This window comes from Pavona decussata, unplaced genomic scaffold (genome assembly GCF_977016875.1).
Source record: "Pavona decussata unplaced genomic scaffold, jaPavDecu1.1 SCAFFOLD_89, whole genome shotgun sequence".
Taxonomy (NCBI): Eukaryota; Metazoa; Cnidaria; class Anthozoa; order Scleractinia; family Agariciidae; genus Pavona; species Pavona decussata.
In genome coordinates, this window is record NW_028145506.1 from 1,713,950 (window position 1) to 1,736,081 (window position 22,132).

Here is a 22,132-nt window from a genome sequence, read left to right on the forward strand (position 1 = left end):
TTTAAGAATCCACTTCGCTGTTGCAGGCTAAATTTGTCAGTTGGGAGGTTGTCAACCACTTCACCACCGCACTGGGTTCCATTTTCCAGGAAAATTTATCGAGGCATACGTTCAAACAACGTCACAAACGGTTTTCCGGCGTCTTTCAAACATGCAGGTCACCTTCCGCCCAGATGTAAACACGTCCCTTTCATATACGCTGTAAAAGTCGACCAACTCTTCACTGAACAGGAGCGGGTTTTACGCACTCGATTCTTATCAGAACGGAACAACCGAACGCAGAAAAACGAAGCTGAACACAAGAATACATGTAAAGGTTTGATTACGTTTGCTGTTGTTTCGCACTGGAGCAGAGCCTCTCTTGGCTATCCAAAGAAGAAAGTGAGAGAGGGGAGCCTTTCTTCTTTCGTTGAATTATGAAAGGCTTTGTTAGAACCTTGTTCGTGTCTTTTCTTCAAGCAGCGGCCATTTTGAATAATTTGGCGCGGTCGACTATATCGAGGAATGGCACCAATCCTTTAAACTGTCCTAGTTATAGGGAACGTAATTATATAAGCACAAACATTTGTGAGCCACCTGCAACCGAAATTCGAATGTTTCCTTTTTTAGCGTGCTTTTGTTCCTAGCCACGGACAGGAAAAGGCCCTTTTTGTTATCTATGGCTTGACGTTACAAACGCGATGACGTCACAACGCTCCAAAAAGGGTAAAAATCAATTTCCGGTAGCCGTCCGTGCATGTTTGGAAAACTCCGAGGAATCCCGAACTTTTGAACTTTATACTTTAGCATTAATTGAACACGTGAATTTAGCACCTGACCACCTGACTAAAAAACAACCAATGAGAGTGCTCGTTTCCAGTCAAGCTCAGCTATATAACTGGAAAATTATGCTCAGTGGGTCACGCATTTTGACGGTCTTTTCTGACTGGGTGTTGTTTGCAGACTCTTTCGCTTTAAGTGTTTACATGATGAACATCTACAACCTTTGTATCTTTGCACTGGCTATTTTGCCAAATGGTGAGTACTTTACCTTTTATTTTATCTGTCTATAAAATATAGATATGTCATCAAAAGCGTTGGTTATTTCTCGAAGAATGCGTACACGGACAGGAAGTATATGCACAAACTGAAAATGAATTTGGTTGTTTGGTGCGACTGATGTGAATTAATTCATCATTCAACCGTACAGATGAAAGACTTTATGATGGAAATCAATTTCGGAACTAGAAAAGTTAATAAATGTGTTACAAATCAAGTTTCAGTCAAGAAATAAGTAAAAACATCATTTCGAAGAAATCTTTCATTTTACGTCTCTGGTGCTAGAGGCTTATCTTTCTTAGAAACACTTTTTTTGTATTATTATTATTATTATTATTATTATTATTATTATTATTATTATTATTATTATTATTATTATTATTATTATTTTTAGAGACCTTTCTTTCTTTCTTGGAAATGTTGCTTATATGATCAGTTCTTTCCTCTTTGAAACATTGCCAGTATTCCTTCTCTATCCTAAATCCAGAAGCCAGAAGGTTTACGTGGCGTCAATCACGACCCGAGATTCACTGTAGACTCGATTTCTTCCTTGTAAGCCAAGGTCTTTTGGACATCGTCAGTTCAGCAGATATCCTTCCGGGCTTTAAAACCGACCATTCCTTGATTACATTAAATATCTCCTTACACTCACGTTGGGTTCTGGAGACTTAACACATCGCTCTTAGTCGACGCTGATGACAGAGATATGTCCAGAAATGCAGGCAATGGCGAACATGGAAAATTTGACGATATTTCGCCGAAGGTTGAAATTCAGTTGAACAAGCTCAAGAGAAGGGTACCAACAGAGCGGCGAATTCGACGAATTCAACGAATTTGGCGAATGTGGCAATTGTGACGATATTTCGCCAAAGGTTGAAATTCACTTGAACGAGCTCAACAGAAGGGTACCAACCGAGCAGCGAATTCGACGAATTTGGCGAATATGGCAATTGTGACGATATTTCGCCAAAGGTTGAAATTCAGTTGAACGAGCTCAAGAGAAAGGTACCAACAGAGCGGTGAATTCGACGAATTTGGCGAAACTGGCAAATTTGACGATATTTCGCCAAAGGTTGAAATTCAGATGAACGAGCTCAACGGAAGGGTACCAACAGAGCGCCGAATTCGACAAATTCGACGAATTTGGCGAACATGGCAATTGTGACGACATTTCGCCAAAGTTGAAAGTCAGTTGAACGAGCCCAAGAGAAGGGTACTAACAGAGCAGCGAATTCGACGAATTTGGCGAATGTGGCAAATTTGACGATATTTCGCCAAAGGTTGAAATTCAGTTGAATGGCTCAAGAGAATGGTATGGCAAATTTGATGATATTTCGCCAAAGTTGAAATTCAGTTGAACGGGCTCAAGAGAAGGGTATCAACAGAGCGGCGAATTCCCTCCCTCGTGCTTTATATAAACCAGTCTCTTGTGAAGTTTGATTTACTTAGAATTATCAATATAATCTCATGTCAATCACAACAGTAACAACTTGCTATTTAAAGCCAGCGTCTTATAATCATTTTTTTAGTAAAGCTGCAATGCAAATGATTTGTAGAAATTGTGAACTCTCAATTGTGCATGCATATTATAAACGTCAGTAAAGTAAGTTTATAATTATTATAAACGTATAGCGTATTTATATTTTGGAAAGTATACCCTCTATAATACATCTTTTATCAGCAATATACAAAAGGAATTAAGTTATTGGTGACATTTATAGTTTGCATTATTTTAACAAAGTTATGTGAAAATGCCCTGAAATGAAATAGTGACCTCATTTAAATAGGGAAAATGGCGGTGGTCTTGTTTTTAGAACATGTAAAATGTATCTCAATAGACCTATTCGGCTAACGTAATGCTGTACATAAAATGTTTCGTTCGACGTATTCCCATATCATTTAAATGGGAACGCTACATTATAATGCAAATGTAATAAACAAAGAATGTTAACCCCAGGGAATCTGAATTGGGTACAGCATTGGGTTAGTAGAATAGGTCTAACTTCCATTTAATTTGTATGAAACAAAAAATGTTCCAACAATATTAAAGACTTGAGTACCTCTAATTTAACTATTCATTGGTGGGAAACTCTTGTATCATGTTGCTTAGAACATAATTCATGAACATAATCGCGTGAAACAGATATATGCCATACCTCCTTTTTTATTTCCTCACCTGAATCTATATGCATTAGCATAATCACTAATGTGAAAAAAAATTTCAATTGCCAAAACAAATATTTTTTTGTTAAATCCTGTATATATTTGTGGTCTACCTCTCTTGCTGACAAGGAAGGCTCACAGAATTAAAGTCACATGTTCTTTGCTAAGTGAAGTGGTATGGCAACTCGACAGCAACTTTAAAAGTTCTCAGAAATCATTTAATATTTTTTCATGTTCTGAAAAATGCTTTTAGCAGAACTATTCCTGTGTGAAAAGAAGCTTGCTTATACTGTAAACAGTGCTTAAATGTATATGTGGGTGAATTGGTTATGCCTTTATCAGCGGAGCCTTTCACCCTTTTGACAACTGAGTTTTGCAATAATTCTTTGTTGGTAATGACATACGACATATGTCGAAAAGAGATCGATTCAACATGGGAGTATGCTGTCCGCAATGAACAGTACTCGTAAGAATAATATCAGACTGCTTGGCCTTAAAGACGAACCAGACGAAAACCTGGAGGCTAAATTCATTGCGTGTATGCAGGAAAACCTTGGAGAGGAGGTTAAGCCAGAGGAAATTGAAATCATACATAGAGTTGGTGTAAGAAGAGTAACTGATCGTAACGACCGAAGGTCAACGCAAATCCCAAAACCTCGAGTTGTCATCGCCAAACTAAGAATCAAATAAAACAAAGATGCGTCTTCTTGTGAAGCGACGGCAGCTCAAGCGGAAAAAGCTGGTGTTACTGGAAGATATGGCCCATGACCTTGCTCAACGTTTGAAGAGGCTAAAGGAGAAGCGTTCAGTTGAAACTGCATGGTTTACAAATGGAAAAATTAAATATAAATCATAAGGATGATGCACGAGTGATAGAACTGAAAGGTTGGATTGAATTACATAATATTGAATAAAGAGCGTAAAGTAGATCAGATGTTATTGTAAATTATCAACTATAATACAATTCATTTGTTTTAATTGTAATAGACAAATAAGTGGAGAACAAAATTCTTGTGAAAAATGTGGTGTAAACCTCCACGTTAATTGATCGAATGTTTTAATTGATCAAGATGTAACCTGAGCTGGTTTACAACAATCAATACCGTTTACACAAATAGCAGTGAGGGTAAAAGGGGGAAAGAGTTTGTGGAATGGCATGTGGCATGGCGTGCGGAATGGCATAATTATGCGAAATACGATTTACGCGGGGAATAAATTAACTGAAGAGCGCATCTTGTTTTCGCGCCAATTTTACAAGAGTAGCAGTTTTTTCGATATTGCGGACTATTAAACAACCAAATAACAGATCGAGGATTAGAAAATGTACGCCTGGGATAGAACATGTCTGATCGCTGGTTAGGAAGTGAGAGTGAAGAAATCGATGAATTTTCGCATTCAAGGAACTAAGAATAAATTAAATTTCTAGTTGACAAAAAGAGCGTTTGCGTTTGCGGAATGGTATGTGGAATGGCGTGCGGAATGGCATAATTATGCGAAATACGATTTACTTGGGAAATAAATTAACTGAAGAGCGCGTCATGTTCTCGCGCCAATTTTATAAGAGCAGCAGCTTTTTTGAGGCGTGAAGTCTTCTCAGGACAAAGATTGTTCCTTTACCCGGGGCAAATATTAATAATAAACATTTTTTTCTTTTTTTCTAAACCCTCGGTAAAAGATCAATTCTCATACCCTGTATGCTCGATGATTCATTTATCATGAGCGGGAAAATGAACAACAATTTGACCAAAATGCATTTGTGATAAGAATAGTTTCACAACCTTTCACACAACCAGTGTCGATAATTAGACACCATACTTTTCATCTGCTTTTTTGGTCACATATTTCTAAGCTTAGTCCCCATTCCGTGGTACATTGAGGTAGCCTCCCAACTGTCCTCATAATTATCTGATGTTAATGTTATCTTTCACCACTGCCACCAAACTATAAAAAGAAATTAAAACGGCTGTAGAAAACTGCTTAGCTACTGATAATTTTTTTGCGTCTTTATTTTATTTTATTTCATTTTTTTTTATATTTTTATTTTTCTGTAAACGCCTCCTTGGTTTGCTCTTTTGTTGTATGTGTCAATTTTCTGTAATTAACGTCAGTTATGCCTGACTAACTGGACGATTTTACAATTTTGGAACCAGCAAAGTTAATAAATATCTAACAAATCCATTTCCACTAAAGAAAATATCTTATTTTGGATAAATGATTCATTTTAGTCTCGGCTGGCGCTAGACAGTTTCTCTTTCTCATTAACATGTTTTTTTTTATTATTGCAAATAGATTCCTTTCTTCCTTGGAAATGTTGTTCATAAAATCATTCCCTTCTTTTTTTAATAGTATGAATATTCCTTTCTATACGTACCAACAGTGGATATTGAATTGATTCGTCAGTCAGCCACACAGATGGAAGATTTTACAATCGAACTCAATTTCGGAACCAGCGGAAGTTAATAAATGTGTTAGAAATCAAGTTACAGTGAAGGAAAAAGATGTTATTTTAGATAAATAATTCATATTTTTATTATGATTTGGAAATGTTCATATAATTATTCCATTCTTTCTTGGAAACATTGCCAGTATAAAGATTCCTTTCACTATATGCACCAATAGTTGGTATTGAATTGATTGATCAGTAATCAGTACACAGATGGAAGATTTTACAATACAAAACAAGTTCCAGTCAAGGAACAAGATGTTTTTTCGGATAAATCATACATTTTAGTTCTCTGCATTCTCATGGCGAGCGTTAAACAAAAGTATACAGCTGTTTCGACAAAGGTTGTCCAAAAAAGGCGTAAAAGTGCACGCGACTATGCCGAAAGGTAGTCGGGAAATACCCAATAAACTAGAAATACGTGACTCGCAAAACCTCGCGAAGCTGGGGCTGGGTGGAAAACCCTCTTTACTCGTATTGTATTAAAAGGGGCACAGAATTTTTTTTGATGAGCATGGTCTTTTCGTAGTTCCACAGGCTAGTTTGCAGTTGAAAATCTATTTCTGAGGCGACGTAATGTACAACGGGCGTGCAGCGCTGTCGTGTTCGATGAATTTATTTCCCACGGAAAATTATTTTACCGCGGCCACAAAACGTGTAATTTCTTCAATGCAATCTTTCACAAAAAAGATTTCTAAAAGAAAGGGTAAATATTCTGGAGAGATAGTTCTGTATCCAGTGAATATTGATGAACATTGCAGTTGTAATTTGATCATGCACACATATTTTTTCCGATGTATGCAAATTTTGCTCCAGACGACGCCAGACAGTCTGACGTCATTCATACTTTGTTTTTCACTGTTCCTAGGCAACAGTGCGGACACCTTCAAAGATATAAACATATAAATATATAAATATATTTTTCGCTCGAATTCGCGCGGCTTAGCTCTGCTCGGGCCGGCTCGGCCCGACAAATTTATTAACCTCGCTACGCTCGGGCCCGCGAGGAATTACAAAAAAAAAAAAATTCAGAATCCCTATTGCCCGCCATCTCAAGTCTTCGCTGTACGGTTGAGGCATTATGGAATCTGAGCTTTTATTGAAATTTATTGGGTATTTTCCGACTACCTTTCGGCATTGTCGCGTACGCTTTTACGCTTTTTGTACAACCTTCGTCGAAACAGCTGTATACATTCGGCAAAAGCCTCCTACGCAGACGATCGTCACGAGCCAAAGAAGTCATATTATTACCACCTTTACGTTGAAGGGCCGGGACTGACTTACCGTTCAGTTACTAAACTTGTTCAGTGTAACACACGAATCTAACTCGCCATATATGAGTGTCACCTGAAGTAGGTACTTGCTCCTGTCAATTTAGTAATCAGAGATTCGACAATCCAGACAATCCCGGCCAACTGAATTCACACTATTTAGTCCCACGCTCTGGACAAACTTAGTCAACCCAAACAAATGTTTAACGCTATCCTGCTCGGAGAAAGTTTTGGTGTTCGCACCAGAAAGCTTCGTCGCGCATTGCGCCCAAATATGTTCCTGTTACGCAGGCCAAGTAAATTATTTAACTGCTACTTTAGCGAGATCTTTATGTAGGACGTTTCTCTGTTTTACTCCCGCTTCAGCATCATTACACAGGATATAAGGGATATCGCTTAAGTTACTTTCTGTAACGGTTATAGCAGTTTGCGTGACGAGTTGTACCAAACAAAACTAGAAAAAATTACCTAGCTCGGCATCTTATCAACAACGATTTACTAAGGCAAAGGGAAGTGAAAATTAGCGATAAAAAGCAATGTTTAGTCATCGTGACGCTATTGAGAAGGTTGTTATTTTAAATCAGTGTTTTATTAAGGTAGCGTGCGCTAATTTTGCATATAATGCGAGCTGCGAGAAAAATATACAAATGCTTTTGCTCGAATCGAGTCAGACTACATGTCAAGACTGGGTCTCCATTGACTTGAGCCTGGTTTGTACTAGCGACGCAAGCGCGGGTGCTAAGCATAAGAGCTTTGTGTCAAATCAAAACGAACGCGACGCAAGCACAAGCACAAGAAAAGCAAAAATTTTAATCCTTGTGCTGGTGCTTGCGCGTTTACTTGCGTTGATGACAGTCGATCGATGAGTTCGAAGCGTTGGATAGAGTCCAAGACTGGATCGATGAAGACGGCGGATCAGTCGAGCACATGGTTATTCATACATGAGCGAAAAGCCTTATGGGAAGTCCTAACTCGCGTGACGCGTGACGGGTAACAGCGCTAGTGAAAACCAGGCTTTAAAAACAAGCTTTTGCACTTAACAAGCGAACTTGTTTCAGAATAAGCTCGGCATCAGTAACTTAGTACGATAGTTAGAACTGATCCAACAAGCGGTTCACTGTCTTCTGTTGGGAGCTGAGCCGAAACATATTTTCCGTGTAGTCTGTTTTAGCTCAGTCTTCAAGCTTAGCAAGAGTTTAAATGCTTGTAATTCAGAAGTAGTTTTAGTGGTCACGCACTGACAGTTAGAAATGTTGTTGGGGTTTCCTAGCAGTTTACCTGTTATTAAAAATAATTAAAAATACAAAAAAGCTTAACTCTTACCTGGATAACCTTACGGCTTAACTCGGTTAATGAGACTGTAATACTAGGTAGACCTTCAGAAAAATAACACCTTTTACTTTTACTGCAAAAACGTTTACTAAAAGTGAATGTTTTCATTTTGATTTCAGTGCTAGCGATCCGCTGTTACGTTTGCACACCAAAGCCACCGATCAACCTGTGCACATCAGATCTTAACGTTACCGACTGCGACACAATCCCGGATCCATTCCCCGGTTTGAAATCTGACGCATGCTTAAAAGTGTCCTACGAAATGGCAGTCGGGATCGTAAAAAAAGACATGAATCTGATGTCATGCTCAGTGAAGGTATGTTTTCTGTTATGAATTGTTGCCTTAAACTGTTGCAGGAAATTGAGCTGCAGAAACATTATTGAAAAGATTGCGAGGAAGGTTTACAGTGGAAGAGATACAAGACATAAATTTTAAAGAAAAACACTTTATTCAAGTGTCAATGTATTTAATTAGGGGCACTTTCCAGATCAAATTTAAATTTAGAATTGTTGTTTTTTGGGGAGAATGGAAAACCAGATTACCCGGAGAAAAACCTCTCGGAGCAAGGACGAGAACCAACAACAAACTCAACTCAGACTGATGACGCCGAATGCGGGAACCGAACCCGAGTCACAATGGTGGGAGGTGAGTGCTCTCACCACTGCACCATCTCTGCTCCCCTAAATAGAAACACTTGTAACTGGCTCCCAAAGGATCCGGCACTCTTTTGAACTATTTCTGAACAAGCAGTAACTTGAAAGATCTGCGAAGTTACTCAATTAGTGCGGTTTTCAGTTCAGTGTTGAAAAACCAAAACCAAAGTAATTACTCTGGCCAATCACAACAGATGTAAACAACACAATCAGCCAATCAGAACTCGAAGCAAATACACGTAACCTGCGACAAGCGCGGAAAAACGCGTGCGATCAGAGACGATTGGTTTTGGTTTGGCTCGACATTGGTTGAGAAAATGGTGCGAACTTTGCCAACCAATCATGGGGTCTAATAAAGCAAAACCAAAGGAAACGCGAAATTACTTTGGAAAACCGCTCTTCATTATGATTAATGCTATCCGTAATTAATTTTGAGTTCTGTTGAACGTGCTCAATTTTTGGATTATTTTTGTTTATTTTTTCAGTCCTTGTGCGACGTAACGAAGGGGCCAGTGAAGAAAAGAGCTTGCAATGAAACAATGTGGAAACAACTGGGAATAACTCTGAAAAAATGCGAGATTGAATGCTGTTCTGGAGACAAGTGTAACGGCTTAGGTACCGGATCAATCCAGACAGCATCATTCATTACGACATGTCTGAGTGTGGTCGGAATCTTCGCGGGGGTTTTCATTCACTAAGCTCTCTGCGTCCTTTTTCTGTGGGAGGAGCTGCAATTCTTCCACAAAAATTGATTGTCTGAGCTAAGAAACTAAAACAGCTTTAGCGTAAGAGTTGCGTGTAATGCTAGATAGATTACAATCAATAAAAATGCAAGATGCTACGTGGGATTGATTCGTTTTATTCTAGTCAGGGGTGGACGAAACTCTTAACATGATGTGTCCTGTTGGAGTGGGGGGCGGAGGGTTGTCTAGGGTACCCTGCATGGGCAACTTTTTGTTTTGTTGAACCGAGTGTTGAGGCGATTTCGGAACATTGCTGAAATTGTTGAGAGTTTAGTTGACTCATTTGACTGGTTTAAATTTGTATCTTTACAACATTCTTCACAATTTATTTTGTTCTCGAGAACATAGGCTGGCCCAGTGTTGAAGCCGTTTCAACGGCCCCACGCATAAAATTGTTTTCGGCTGCCAACATATACTGGTAGAATAATGAGCCCTGTTTGAGTAGGTGGTGAAATTTTCTACATGGGAATCGTGTTACCTGGAGTCCCACAAAGCTGCCTACAATTTCTCTTGTTCACTAATGATGTCGGCCTGCTATCACAACCCCTAATACAACCATGCTATAGTTGCTGACGACTGAAAATTAATAGGGAATGAAAGATCACCTAAAACTGTTCAATCAGACTTACACTGCTTATCCCAATGGGCTGATGTGTGGCAAATGAAGTTTAATGAATCAAAGTGTAATATCGTCCATATTGGTAAAGACCGTGTACACTGAACCCAGCTGTTGCTGTGCGAGGGTAACACACCCCTATAAGCGGCAGAAAAGGAAAGAGATCTGGGAGTGCTGGTGATACTATTTGTTGTGAGGAACACATTAGAGGAATGAATGGGAAAGCAGACTAAATTATTTCATGGATCAGAAGTTTTTATACAGTACCATTTCTCAAAGCATTTCAAATGCTTTGAGTAAATTTGCAAGTAAATTGTCAAACGGTTAGACAATTTACTTGCATGATTAAAGTCATGGACCTACTTCCTTATCGTCAAAGGCTACAGCGTCCTAGAGTAACAACTTTACTGGAACTCAGAATGCGTAGGCTGCAAGCAGTCCCTTTCTGGATAGTCGAGAGGTCGCGCAAAATAGCCGAGCGCGAAAAAAAACTAGAGCGAACGAGCGGAAGGTGGCGGAAAAAAGGGGAAAGGAAAAGAAATGTATCGTACGCACCAGTTCATCGCTTGTCTTGTCGTCACCACTGTGTTCCGTTCTTCTCCTCTTTTGCCGCTTTGTTTCTTTTTCTTTCAAAGAAATTCAACCATTAAGCGTGAGATGGTACCTTGTATTACATATTTAGTGTATTGATTTTCAAGCAGACAATTTACCGGTATTTTCCAAGTCCTTTTCGTCAATTTCTCCCCCAGTCTCTTCTCGTTTATTTCTTCTCGCTCCAGTCTCGCTGCGCTATGAGCACACCATCGCGACTAACCAGAAAGGGACTGCTTGCAGTCTACAGAATGCGTGGTGATTTAATCGAAACTTTCAGCATCATCAACGGCTTTGTGAGCTACGGCCACAATAAGTTTATGTATCAAAACCTGAATTGGTTTTCCGGATGTCGGTAATTCAAACAGAAAAAAAGACACACAGCGCTGACCAGTCTTAAAATAATTCACTATAAAAAAAAAGACTTGAAACTTTTTTAGCAAATCGTTAGCGCGCAATTTGTATTACGTTTGACCGCGGTCACTAAATTAGAGTCCTGGGTCCTGGGTTTTGGTCCTGGGTCCACTACCTCCCTCCCTATTGGATTCAAAATGGCGGACGCTTTAGATGATGAATGGTGGCTTGACGAAAAGGACTTGGAAAATACCGGTAAATTTTCTGCTTGAAAATCAATGCACTAAATATGTAATACAAGGTACCATATCATGCTTAATGGTTGAATTTCTTTGAAAGAAAAAGAAACAAAGCGGCAAAAGAGGAGAAGAACGGAACACAGTGGTGACGACAAGACAAGCGATGAACTGGTGCGTACGATACATTATCAACTTGTGAAGATTTTGTGGCCAATCCATCGCGTGTTAACTAACAGAAATAATATAAGAATAACAGGTACAATTTGGAACGTGAATTCATCAGCTTGATCGGTTCGTAGGCTATGGAAACGTATGCAGTGTGCCGTGATTATTTCCTGAGGAAATCGAATCGAAATAGCCGTGTCTGTTAATTCAATCTAAGTTGGCAGGGTATTCAGTAGTATTTCCTTTATTTTTATTAATCTTGCTTTACTATTGATTTTTCATCGTTCAATACACAGATTGATGCTAAGGGAACGGATGAAAGAAAAGCAAAGAGAAAGAGAAAGAAGCCAAAGGTTAAATACTATTATTCAGGCACCAGTCGACTGTAGAGCATGTGCACGCGCGATTATCGCTCGCGCACGTTTTGCGTGCACGCCGATATTTTTGTGATCCATGCTAAATTTAAAAATAGCCTTACTTATACCATTCTAAGAATGTTAAGTTTCCACTCTGACTTAAGCATATGCTGAAAAAATATATTAGAAATTAAAAAAGTACAGTCGTACATTTAATAATAAAATAATGTTGAAGGAATAGAAATTCAAAATTATGGCTGAAAAGGAGTATGATTCAGACTACTTTTTTTGTTAATATTTTTTTAGGATTTGTGGACATGCAGATTGGAGGTAAAGATCTCCAATCTCCAGTCCTGAGACTAACAATCTTCAGGTGTGGTTTTAAACTGAAAATGTAGTAACCTGGATGCGTCAGTGCATGTCAGTAAAACTCCTTTGCTCATGCAAGATCTCATTGGGTTCTACCATACTCTGTAGACTGGCATACAGGCATTAGAAAACATAAACCTTTTTTATTTCAGTTACAAAGGTTTCTTCATTTTCATATAAAATAAATAAAGATATTTGGTCAATTAGTATGCTTAATTGAGTTAGAACGTGATACGATCTTTACACTCCAAAATCAGTCGGCCGTGAAGGGTCAAAAGCTTGGGCTTTGTCTGTAGTCCCTCATTTTTCTCGCTCCCCGGCGCGTGTCGCCTTTTCTCGAGTGGGGTGATTTTCACGCGCGCTCGCGTTTCGCTCGCCCTACTATCCCTGAGGAAAAATGGGGGACTACTCGTAGTCTATTTTCTAAGCCATTTTCAATTTTCCAAACAGTCATATCTAAACAGTGTCTGTTGCTGATGGTTACAAGAAGGCTTGCATCCCAGACTAGAAAACTATTTACTGTATCTAGTTAAAATAAACCACTTGTAAACAGATTTGGAGGCCCGCTGATTGCCTTAAGCTGCTGCCTGAGTTAGCGGACTCTGTTTAAATAACTGACCCATTAAGTTTGTTGGAATGGCCTGTACTTGTTTTAGATTGAAAGTATAACCACAGAGCTTCATGGCAGTAAAGTTGCAGATGTGTTATGGACGGCTTTCTGTGATTACACAGCAGAATCACTTTCAACACTAGAGCTGGAGGATGTAATGGTAGACGGTAAGTTGTTTAGAATTATACTTTGTGATCTGTGAACCTGATATCTTTAAAATTGATATTTTGTGGCTGAAAAATAATCCATGACTACTGACTGCCATTAATCATATGTCAAATGTGTTGTGCTAATAAATTAATTAAAAACAACAAGTTGTCTTCATTATAGTTCTTTGGTGCACAGACATACTCATAATTGTTTGCAGTTTTGTGCAGGATTTTTGGAACTTTTATGATGATAAAGAAGAAGAAAGAAGGGGTGATATTGATAAATTTTAGAGAAACTGGGAAAACTTGAGATTTAAAGGTGATCAGGTGATCAAAAATTAAAATTTGAATGTGAAAAGTTAACAAGTGGACATGACTAAAAGACTGTAATTAACCTGAATGCTTTTGCATCATAATAGGCTAACTAGAGCCATGTAAAGATAAAATTTCTTTTATTTCTTTTATTTCTTTCCCCAATTGCACCACATCAAGTTTTTAGCCAGAAATTAAGAGTTGGGTTTCCAAAATGCATATCTTTAATCATGTTTTAAAAAGATTAGCAGTTGAATTTCAATAATTTTTTTTCCAACTGTGGGTGTCAGCTTGCAGTAGGATAAAATACCAGCTGCTTCAGTCTGAGCCACCTATGTTTCTGTATAATAAACCTGTGAAAAAATTCATTCTCTAAGCTGCCTACTTCTAGATCCTAGCCATCTATTCGAGAGCCTTGGGTGTCCTTAGGATTCCAGGACACTCTTCAGACTGAACCCATGGATATCCTGTTGCTCCCTTAATATCATCATGGCTTTTGGAAAATTCTTGTATAAAGTGATAGGAAGTATTGCTATTTAGGTCTGTCATCACCACCGGTGAAATTCACCCCTTCTTTCTCCACTCATTCAACAATAACTCCATAATTATCAGTATAATATTGACCAGTAGTGTAGAGCTGATTCTTCAATGAGTGTATTAATAGACCTATTTCGATATATTAAAATTCTTGCCTGGCTACAAGGCTTAGTATGAAACAAAATAATTACATTGAGGCTCAGAGATGAATAATAAATTTCTGTTGTTTTATTCCCCTAAGCCTCGTAGCCAAGCTAGAATTTTAATACATTGAAATTGGTGTTTTCCTGATACAGTGTATGACTTTTTTTGCTCATGTAGATTCTTGCTGCTTGAGAGATGATTCAACTCACACTGGTGCATTAGAAGAACTTCTTCCTTATCTCAATAAAGGTTTGGCTCTGCTATCGAGACAACTTCGTTCATTTAGTGTTAATTTAAAAGTTATTCAATGCCCTTGTGATTTAATTAATTCAGTTACTGTTACCCAATCCATCATAATTTGAAGTAGATAAATAAATACATCTACTTTGTGCCCAACACTTTTTAGTTTAATGGCTGACAAACCTGTGAGCCTCAGATTCAAGGTTGAGTTAGAATTCGGATATTTTAGTTTTGAGAAGAGGGGAAATCTTGAGACCCAGGCAAAATCCTCTCAGGGCAAGGACGAGAACCAACAACAAACTAAACCCACTGTATATGCCGCAGTGTCTTGAATGAAACATTCAGCACCCTTACTACCTCCTCCTCCCTGGGTATACTTCTAGAGAATTAATGTTTTAAGGGGACTTGGAGTATTAGTGACTGTCTAAGGCTCTGTTGATTGAAATGCCATGTGCTTTTTTTATTGCAGTAATAATTTATTATTTGAAAAAAATGTCATTTTCTTGTAGTTAGTACCAAACAAATACAGTTACAATAGCCTGAATTTTAGCCGTTTCCTTGGGAGTATGTGTCCAGTGGAGACGGCTGAAATTCAGGCTAAGTTACAGTAAATCAGTTCTAAAGTTGCAGTCGAGTTGTTGTCCCATAGCTCTCTAGTTGGGACATAGATGAAAGTTTAATAAAAAATGACAGGTCATTGATTTGTTGTTGTTGCAGTAATTCTACACTGGTCAGGGAATGTTTCCAAGTTGGACAAAAAAGGTGATAAGGGCTCTCCTTGTCTCCTTTTTGTGTCATCAGCTGCCACCAGAGTCGTGGAGCTCAACAGGTCAGTCTAACATACATACATGAAATTATATCCATCCTTTCTAATCTGCAAATATCAGGCCTTTATTTAATTTTTTGTTTTCATTTTTCATGAGGGGTTGAGAGGGAAAAAATGACGCTCAGTATGTGTATTTCATTATCCACCAAGAGCCCCAAATTAAACTAAAATAAACATCTACATGTATTAACCAGTGTGTCAATGGCAATGTTATTTTATTAAAGTATGAGCGTTTCAGAATTTACTGGCAATGTTGCTATTCATGACTAACAGGAATGCACGGGAAAAAAATATTGTCGATCTCGGTAGGAATTGAACCCATGACCAAACCCATGATCAAATCCAGAGGTTGTGGGTTCAATTCCCGTGGAGGTCAAAGATTTTTTTCTTTGATCTCCCATTTTCTGACTAGAGCTAGCTCTCAGTTGGTAATTCAGGGGTTCACTTCCGCAATTTAACACACCTTGCACGCCTCTGATCCATCACTTATTGGCAATCAGCAAATCAAGTGTTATAAGTATTGTAAAAGAGAAAGAGCCCAGTATCAGGTTACAATGATCTCTTCTTGGTATTTTTCACAAGTCTTCCTTGTCTCCCTTGTTACACTCAATTGTTGCAGCCTTTTCCCCATTATGTGCCATATGTCAGTTTGGAAGAAGTCGAAGGTTTTTTTACCCTTCAGAATGTAAGGAAACTGTCAGATTCTCCTAAACTCCCTTGAGTACTGGTATTTGTATCGTGTTACTTTAGACTTAACAGTGATTTCAAGTACTGTGTGATATTTTATGTACTAGCCACCTAGAAATATGAAAACCCTGGTCAATGAGTTTGAAAAAGCAATTAGTGTTCAGGAGTATTTTAGTTTGAAGCGATAGGCACATTTAAATAAATGTAAAATAACATTAATGTATATACATGTAAAGGCAGCAGTAATAATTTGAAGTTCCTTTTGTTTACAGATCAGCAGCAGAATTCAAAGGAAAATGTAAAACAGTTAAATTATTTGCAAAGCACATGAAGGTAATCCTACATTGATCTCTAATGCAATTTCAGCTTATGTTTGGCCAGGGTCAGGAAGAAAGGACTCTTCTCATCTGCTCACTCATGATTAACATTCAAAAGTGCTAAATACATAAGGTTCCCAAGGGGACTACTGCCACGTAAAATGACATGGGTGATCGTCGTATGTTTGTGATGGTTTGATAGCAGAATTGACTACAGTGACCATCCTTAGAGGTATGGTGGTACACTGTACCTCTTAGAGTATCAAACCAAAAAAAACGCAATACAAACTGTGTCTCAGTCCTTCAAGGTGAAGGTGATATTGAGCCACACCAACGAAACAAGATTCTGGTACCTTTTAAGGATTTTTAGAATAATTGTCTTTGATCACCCCCGTCATTTTTGTATGGTAGTCTCCCTTCCCCCCTGAAGAAGGGTCTGTTGTCGTATGAAGATTCTAGCATTGAAGTCAGCGACAACATTTTATGGGAAACAGATGTTGAACAACGACTTGTTGGGCCATGATAAATCGTACTTTATATTTTCATACTAAAGGCTGAATGAATAAAAGCGTGTGATAAATATTTTTAAGTATTAATGCTGAGGAGTATTGCTGTAAAAAAAATATGTTGGACACAGATGAGGTCCGCCGTATCCTGGGATGCAAAAACATTAAAGATTAACAAATGTTGAACTGTATGTCACTGTTTTGAAACTTTGGGATCGAGATTCAAATGAACTTTAAAAATCATTTTTTTCCAGATGTCAGAGCAAGAGCAGTTTCTTGAGTCTCATGTGGTTCATTTTGGCATTGGAACACCAAGCCGGATATTGAAACTTCTGCAAAACGGTGAGTCGTTGTGTTTCATCTTGTTTAAAATCGTGTTCGTGTTCTGATGGATTTTACCGTGTTTAAATAAAGATTTATTGATTATTGATTGATTGAGATTATAAAGGCCGATTTATACGGTACAACTTTTGCTTACGACTGTCGCATGTGATTTCTAGAACGCACACTGCTCACATCATGCAAAAGATCGCACACAACTCTCGTCACTCAACATTGCCTATACCTACGATTGTCGTAGGATTTTAAAACATGTTCTAAAATCCTACGACATTTTTTGTGTCGTACACGACAGTCGTAAGCGAGTTGTAGGTTTGATTTACACGAAACAATACGTGTCGTAGGCCTGTCGCATGCGACAAAGTCGTACCGTGTAAATCGCCCTTAAAATGTACAGCATTTAAGGACAGTTCCTCCTTTTGCTACTGCGCATACTTTCTGCGCATCTCGGGATGGTCTGAGGAAGTCGGGTTTGTCGCCGGCGGTGCATGTTAAAACAGAGATACTTTTGCGGCTTATAACTACGTGGGATAAGCAGATCTTGGCAAGGGTTATTGGAATCCGAAAAGAAAATTAGGGGTAATCACTCGTTTTTCAGGGATAATCAAGGTTCAGTTTGGGGTAAAAATACGATTCATTGCTTTGCATTTTAGCGCTTTTTAGAATTATTGTTGCTTTATTATCTCCAATTTTCTTTTTGGATTTAAACAGCCCTTGCTGACATTTACTTTTCCCGTATAAACCGCGCAAATACTTCTGTATTAGTAGGCACCGTGCTTAAAAACGGCGCCTCCTAAATTCAAATTATTGTTGCGCCGTTTATGACTAAGCAGGAAAAGTAAATGTTAGCGAGGGCTATTAAAATCCAAAAAGAAAATTGGGGTAACCACACATTTTTCAGACATAGTTAATTAGAATTATTGTTGCTTGTTTATCTCTGAAACATGCCTGATTACCCCTAATTTTCATTTTGGATTCCAATAGCCCTCGTTGAAATCTGCTTTTCCCGAATAATCCTAAACCGCGCAAAATTACCTTGGTATTTGGAGACACCGTCTTTACGCTGATCTGTTTTAACTTACAGGTTCATTAAAAACGTCACGATTAAAATACGTAATTCTTGACTGGACTTGGAGAGATCAAAAACTACGAAGAATGATTGACATACCAGAGGTAGGTAGCCAAAATAACGTATTCTAGTTTCGTGAAGTTTAGTGAAAAGCGCGCGGAAACTCTGAGGGTGCTATGTCATCATTAGCCATATATTTCGTTCAGGCATTAACTTGATGCTACGTCATCATCACTAATTTATTCCGTGCGCGCCCTGTTTAGGCAAAGTCGAGATCTCATCCAGTATACGAACTGTATTTTTCAACTGTAAGTACTTTTATATTTACGCGAAGTGTGGATTCTGACGCGGAAGCCTCACACAGCCAATTTCAAGTTCAAGTTTATTAAAGATTTAAACCTATACAAAGAGAAGATAAGCACTGCTCGCAGTTAGCTACAGCTATTCGAGGCGAGCAGTGGTTTTGACGCATAACAAATAACAGCAGTTCGACCTTACAGACTCAAAAAAAGTAGCTTTCAATACAGTAGCAGGTAAAACAAGAGAAAGGAAAATACATGACGAAGAACTAGGACTAGATGCGTACAGTTAAAGAAACGAGATTTGTGATAAGAAGATACTTAGCCGAACACTTAACAATATTTAGAGTAAAACAGGGAAGTTATATTACTTTGAGTACTTTTAAAGAGTAAAGTTAGGCGAACATAGTAAATGTTCACACAGCCGTAAATGTTAACTTATGGGAATAGGAATATAATTCACTTTTAAATATTATATTTGTCGGAAATAAAATGACGGTTTAAGTCCTTTAAGTCATGTAAGGGAGTTTATTGTGGTGTAACGTTTGTATTTTATACATTTTCAGGTGAGAGGAGAACTTATTAGCTTGCTGAAGGATTTTATTTTCCCACTCGCCAAAGCTTCCAAACTCAAGATCGGATTATTCTGAAAGTGAAACATGTTATTTTTACTCCTTCGCTCTGTAAATATCGTAATCTTGGTAATAAAGTTTTTTGTTCGGTTGTTTGTCGGTTGTGTGAAATCCAAATTTTATCTTCGGAGCCTCGGTACTTTACCTTTGCAACTCCCAAAATTCCACGTGAATAAATGAGCTTTGTGACTCTACAAATGAGGGTGACTGCGGTGAGCTAGCATCCCATCCAGGGAGGGGAGAGTAGTAGGGCTTCTTTTTGCTTTTTTGCTCTGGAAGCCGAAGCCCGATAAATCACCTAGGCCATCTTTACCTCTCGTAACTATATGGGCATGATGTCAACAAACTGGGTGGTCTCTTTGAGGGGTGGTGGATCTGGGGATGAAACGCCTAATTGGCGTCTTTATTAAGAAGTGGTTGCGAAGGAACTGGCCTTCTCCGTGACCTTCCTATCCAAAAATTACAAAAACAAAACATTATTTTATTAAAACAGACCTTGTCTTGATGAAAGATAACGAATGGTACTGAGGCACTCTACAGAAGGTCTGCTAAACGTCACTAGCATCTACCTTTAATTTGTAGACGCGAATTGTTTTTAATAAAGAACGATGGGAACTAAAACCTCTGTTCCACCAAAAATTTTTTTCCTTAGAAACTAAACAAAACAATATTTCACAAAGAATACCACATGTAATTTAATTAGAATTCTAAAACATAAGAACTCTTGTTAAATCATCTAAAGAAGGGTGCTTGTTTACAAAAGGCCTTAATGTTGCCCAAGCCATATCTTCTAGTTCTTTTGCCTTCTTTTTTGTTTTCTCCAAGTCTTCTCTTTCCCCGATGCAAGACAATTGTTCTTGTTTAAGTTCCTTTCTTTTATAGGCCACTAAATCCTGCAGGGATGATTTTAATTCTCCAAGCTGAGATTCCGTTAGTTTCTCAAGCTCTTCACCTGTGAATTTTGCTTCTGTCTCCAGTTGGAATAAAGCGCCAAAAAGTTTGCGGAGAAAGCTGAACGGACTCGCTACATGGTGCGACTTCACATTGAACTTCTTCAACTTTGCTTCGATATTCCTTCCAGCAATTAAATAGCTTCGGAGTCTGGTAAAAAGTGTTTGCCTGAGCCGCGTTTGTTTACCGTTGCCTTCACAGTTTCTACAAGTAAAGCTTCTTGCACGCGAACTTTGTGGGGAGCGGATCTCTACAACGTAGCTTAACTCGTTTTGTTGCACAAATTTTTCTTGCTTCATAGCCGAGCTGTTGTATGCAGCAGTTTGGTTCGAAACATCAATACTGACAGAATCCGCCATGACCAGTTTTCGGTGAATCGATTTTTTTCAGTTTTCACAAATAAATTTGTCGAAAAATCAAGTGTTTTTAATTGCACGTCATAATGAAATGAGACGTTACTTAGCGCGCGCAACCAAACCAGTCGTCGAGGCCTCATCCAAACATAGTTTGTATTTACTCTCGGTTTCATTGTAGTTTCCTTTGTGTTATTATCTTATAGTTTTTGTGGTTTTGCTACGGATATAGTTGCCTACGTATGATCTATGAAACAAAGAAATCTATTATCGTTTGTGTTAGCTAGCGTTTTTCTCGAACGTGCTCAGGAAACCTTTTAAAGTTCTTATCAACTTGCCATCGTGTTGAGATCAAGTAAAGTTCAACGTCACCGCTGTAAAATCCCTAACGCAGACACAGAAGTAAGAGCCCGTTTATATGGAGAAAAGTTGTCCCGGGTAGAAGGGTCACCCGCCTACCCGAGCTACCCTGGGCGAGCCAACTTTTCCTACATTTCCTTACAAAACTTGGCGAACCCTTTACATGAGATACAAAAAGTTGGCTCGGCTAGAAGGGTGACCCGCCCAGCCTGGTCACCCTTTTGCGATGGTAGAGCCGGGCCAACTTTTCTCCATACAAACACTTTGGCTCGCCTAGCCGGGTCAACTCTGTCAAGGCGAGACAATCAGAGCATGCGCGAGCTCTGTTGTCATTAGGAAAGAAAAATGGCGGCCAGACCGAAGTCCAGCTCATCTGGCTCGGTAAAGAAGTGGTCTTGGAGCCCTACTATGGTTGAGTCAATTATCGACAGTTTAAAGGAGTATACAAGCATGTGCGAGTTCAATGCCACCGACTTCAACGCCGACAAAGTCAAATTATATGAAAAGGTATATAAATCATTTGGCCTTTAGTGTTATCAAGTTTAACTTTCGAGGTCATGTATCTCAGTTTTGTGTGATTACGGACTTAACGACAGGCGACATTCAACGCGAAAAGAACTTGAAATGTCACGCGGTTAGATTCAGTCAACCACGACTTGTGTAGCCTTCGCAAACCGATTTTGCCCAGCAAGTTTTAACTTAAGAATTATTTAACTTGGTTTAAAAAACCACAGGAACCAGAATTTCTTGGGTGTAAAACGCCAACGTTTGTAAACCTGAAAAACAACCGATTTGATTTGCAGGCTTTTTTTTTCGCATGTTTTCATGATCTCTAGACGGTCAGCTCTTGGCTCGGGCAAAGGGGCCAACTTTTTTCTCATATAAACGCTCGCTAAAGTTGACTCCGCTGGGAGGGTGACCCTCTTGCCCGGGACAACTTTTCTCCATATAAACGTGGCCTAAGTCTCTTTATTTTGTGCATGTTACTGTTTTTAATGACCTTTTTGTATCAGATTGACGAAGTTTTCACGTTTGTTTTTTAAGTTTGTGATAGTTTTAGTACTTAGTCTGATTATAGTTTTCGTTGTATTTACCTCTTAGTTTTCGAAACCGCTTTTTACATCGCTTCGCTTCAATAAACTGTGTTTACATCTTTATCGTCGTGGACATCGTTATTGTAGTGATCGTTTTAAAGGGCGTAAAGTATTTTCTGTCTTAACGTGGGATTAACCGATCGTCATGTAAGCAAAGTTCCTCGCTCATACGTTATCGTACGAAAACCGCATACTTTTCTCTACGTTTTGGCGAGTGGTAATCAATCAATCAATCAATAAATCTTTATTTAAACACGGTAAAATCCATCAGGAGTATAAAAATTACACATGTAAATGGAGGAAGACATTCGAAAACGCTCTTCAAAGTGTGCAGTGATTTGCTTAGTGTGTGGAAGCCGGCGACGATGACGTT

The 22,132-nt window shown here is 38.6% G+C and overlaps 2 protein-coding genes across 2 annotated transcripts; both read left to right on the forward strand.

Annotated features, from left to right (window-relative positions):
* The first annotated feature begins 883 nt into the window (after positions 1-883).
* On the forward strand, positions 884-9,747 carry LOC146474506 (uncharacterized). The gene is made up of 3 exons (XM_085116962.1): positions 884-1,017; positions 8,367-8,563; positions 9,387-9,747. The coding sequence occupies exons 1-3, from the start codon at positions 888-890 to the stop codon at positions 9,597-9,599; spliced, it is 540 nt and encodes a 179-aa protein (XP_084973088.1). The 5' UTR covers positions 884-887; the 3' UTR covers positions 9,600-9,747.
* Positions 9,748-11,383: 1,636 nt separating this feature from the next.
* On the forward strand, positions 11,384-19,100 carry LOC146474507 (protein CMSS1-like). Its single transcript, XM_085116963.1, has 10 exons — positions 11,384-11,460; positions 11,545-11,615; positions 11,906-11,962; positions 12,991-13,111; positions 14,264-14,335; positions 15,044-15,155; positions 16,112-16,172; positions 16,917-17,004; positions 18,086-18,174; positions 18,936-19,100. The coding sequence occupies exons 1-10, from the start codon at positions 11,403-11,405 to the stop codon at positions 19,017-19,019; spliced, it is 813 nt and encodes a 270-aa protein (XP_084973089.1). The 5' UTR covers positions 11,384-11,402; the 3' UTR covers positions 19,020-19,100.
* Positions 19,101-22,132: the final 3,032 nt, after the last annotated feature.

Bases quoted from the DNA above. Each gene is read 5' to 3' on its own strand.
- LOC146474506 (XM_085116962.1), top strand. From the start codon at position 888: ATGCTCAGTGGGTCACGCATTTTGACGGTCTTTTCTGACTGGGTGTTG. The intron at 1,018-8,366 runs GTGAGTACTTTA...TTTTGATTTCAG, and splicing joins ACTGGCTATTTTGCCAAATG to TGCTAGCGATCCGCTGTTAC. The intron at 8,564-9,386 runs GTATGTTTTCTG...TTATTTTTTCAG, and splicing joins TGATGTCATGCTCAGTGAAG to TCCTTGTGCGACGTAACGAA.
- LOC146474507 (XM_085116963.1), top strand. From the start codon at position 11,403: ATGGCGGACGCTTTAGATGATGAATGGTGGCTTGACGAAAAGGACTTG. The intron at 11,616-11,905 runs GTGCGTACGATA...TTCAATACACAG, and splicing joins ACAAGACAAGCGATGAACTG to ATTGATGCTAAGGGAACGGA. The intron at 18,175-18,935 runs GTAGGTAGCCAA...ATACATTTTCAG, and splicing joins GAATGATTGACATACCAGAG to GTGAGAGGAGAACTTATTAG.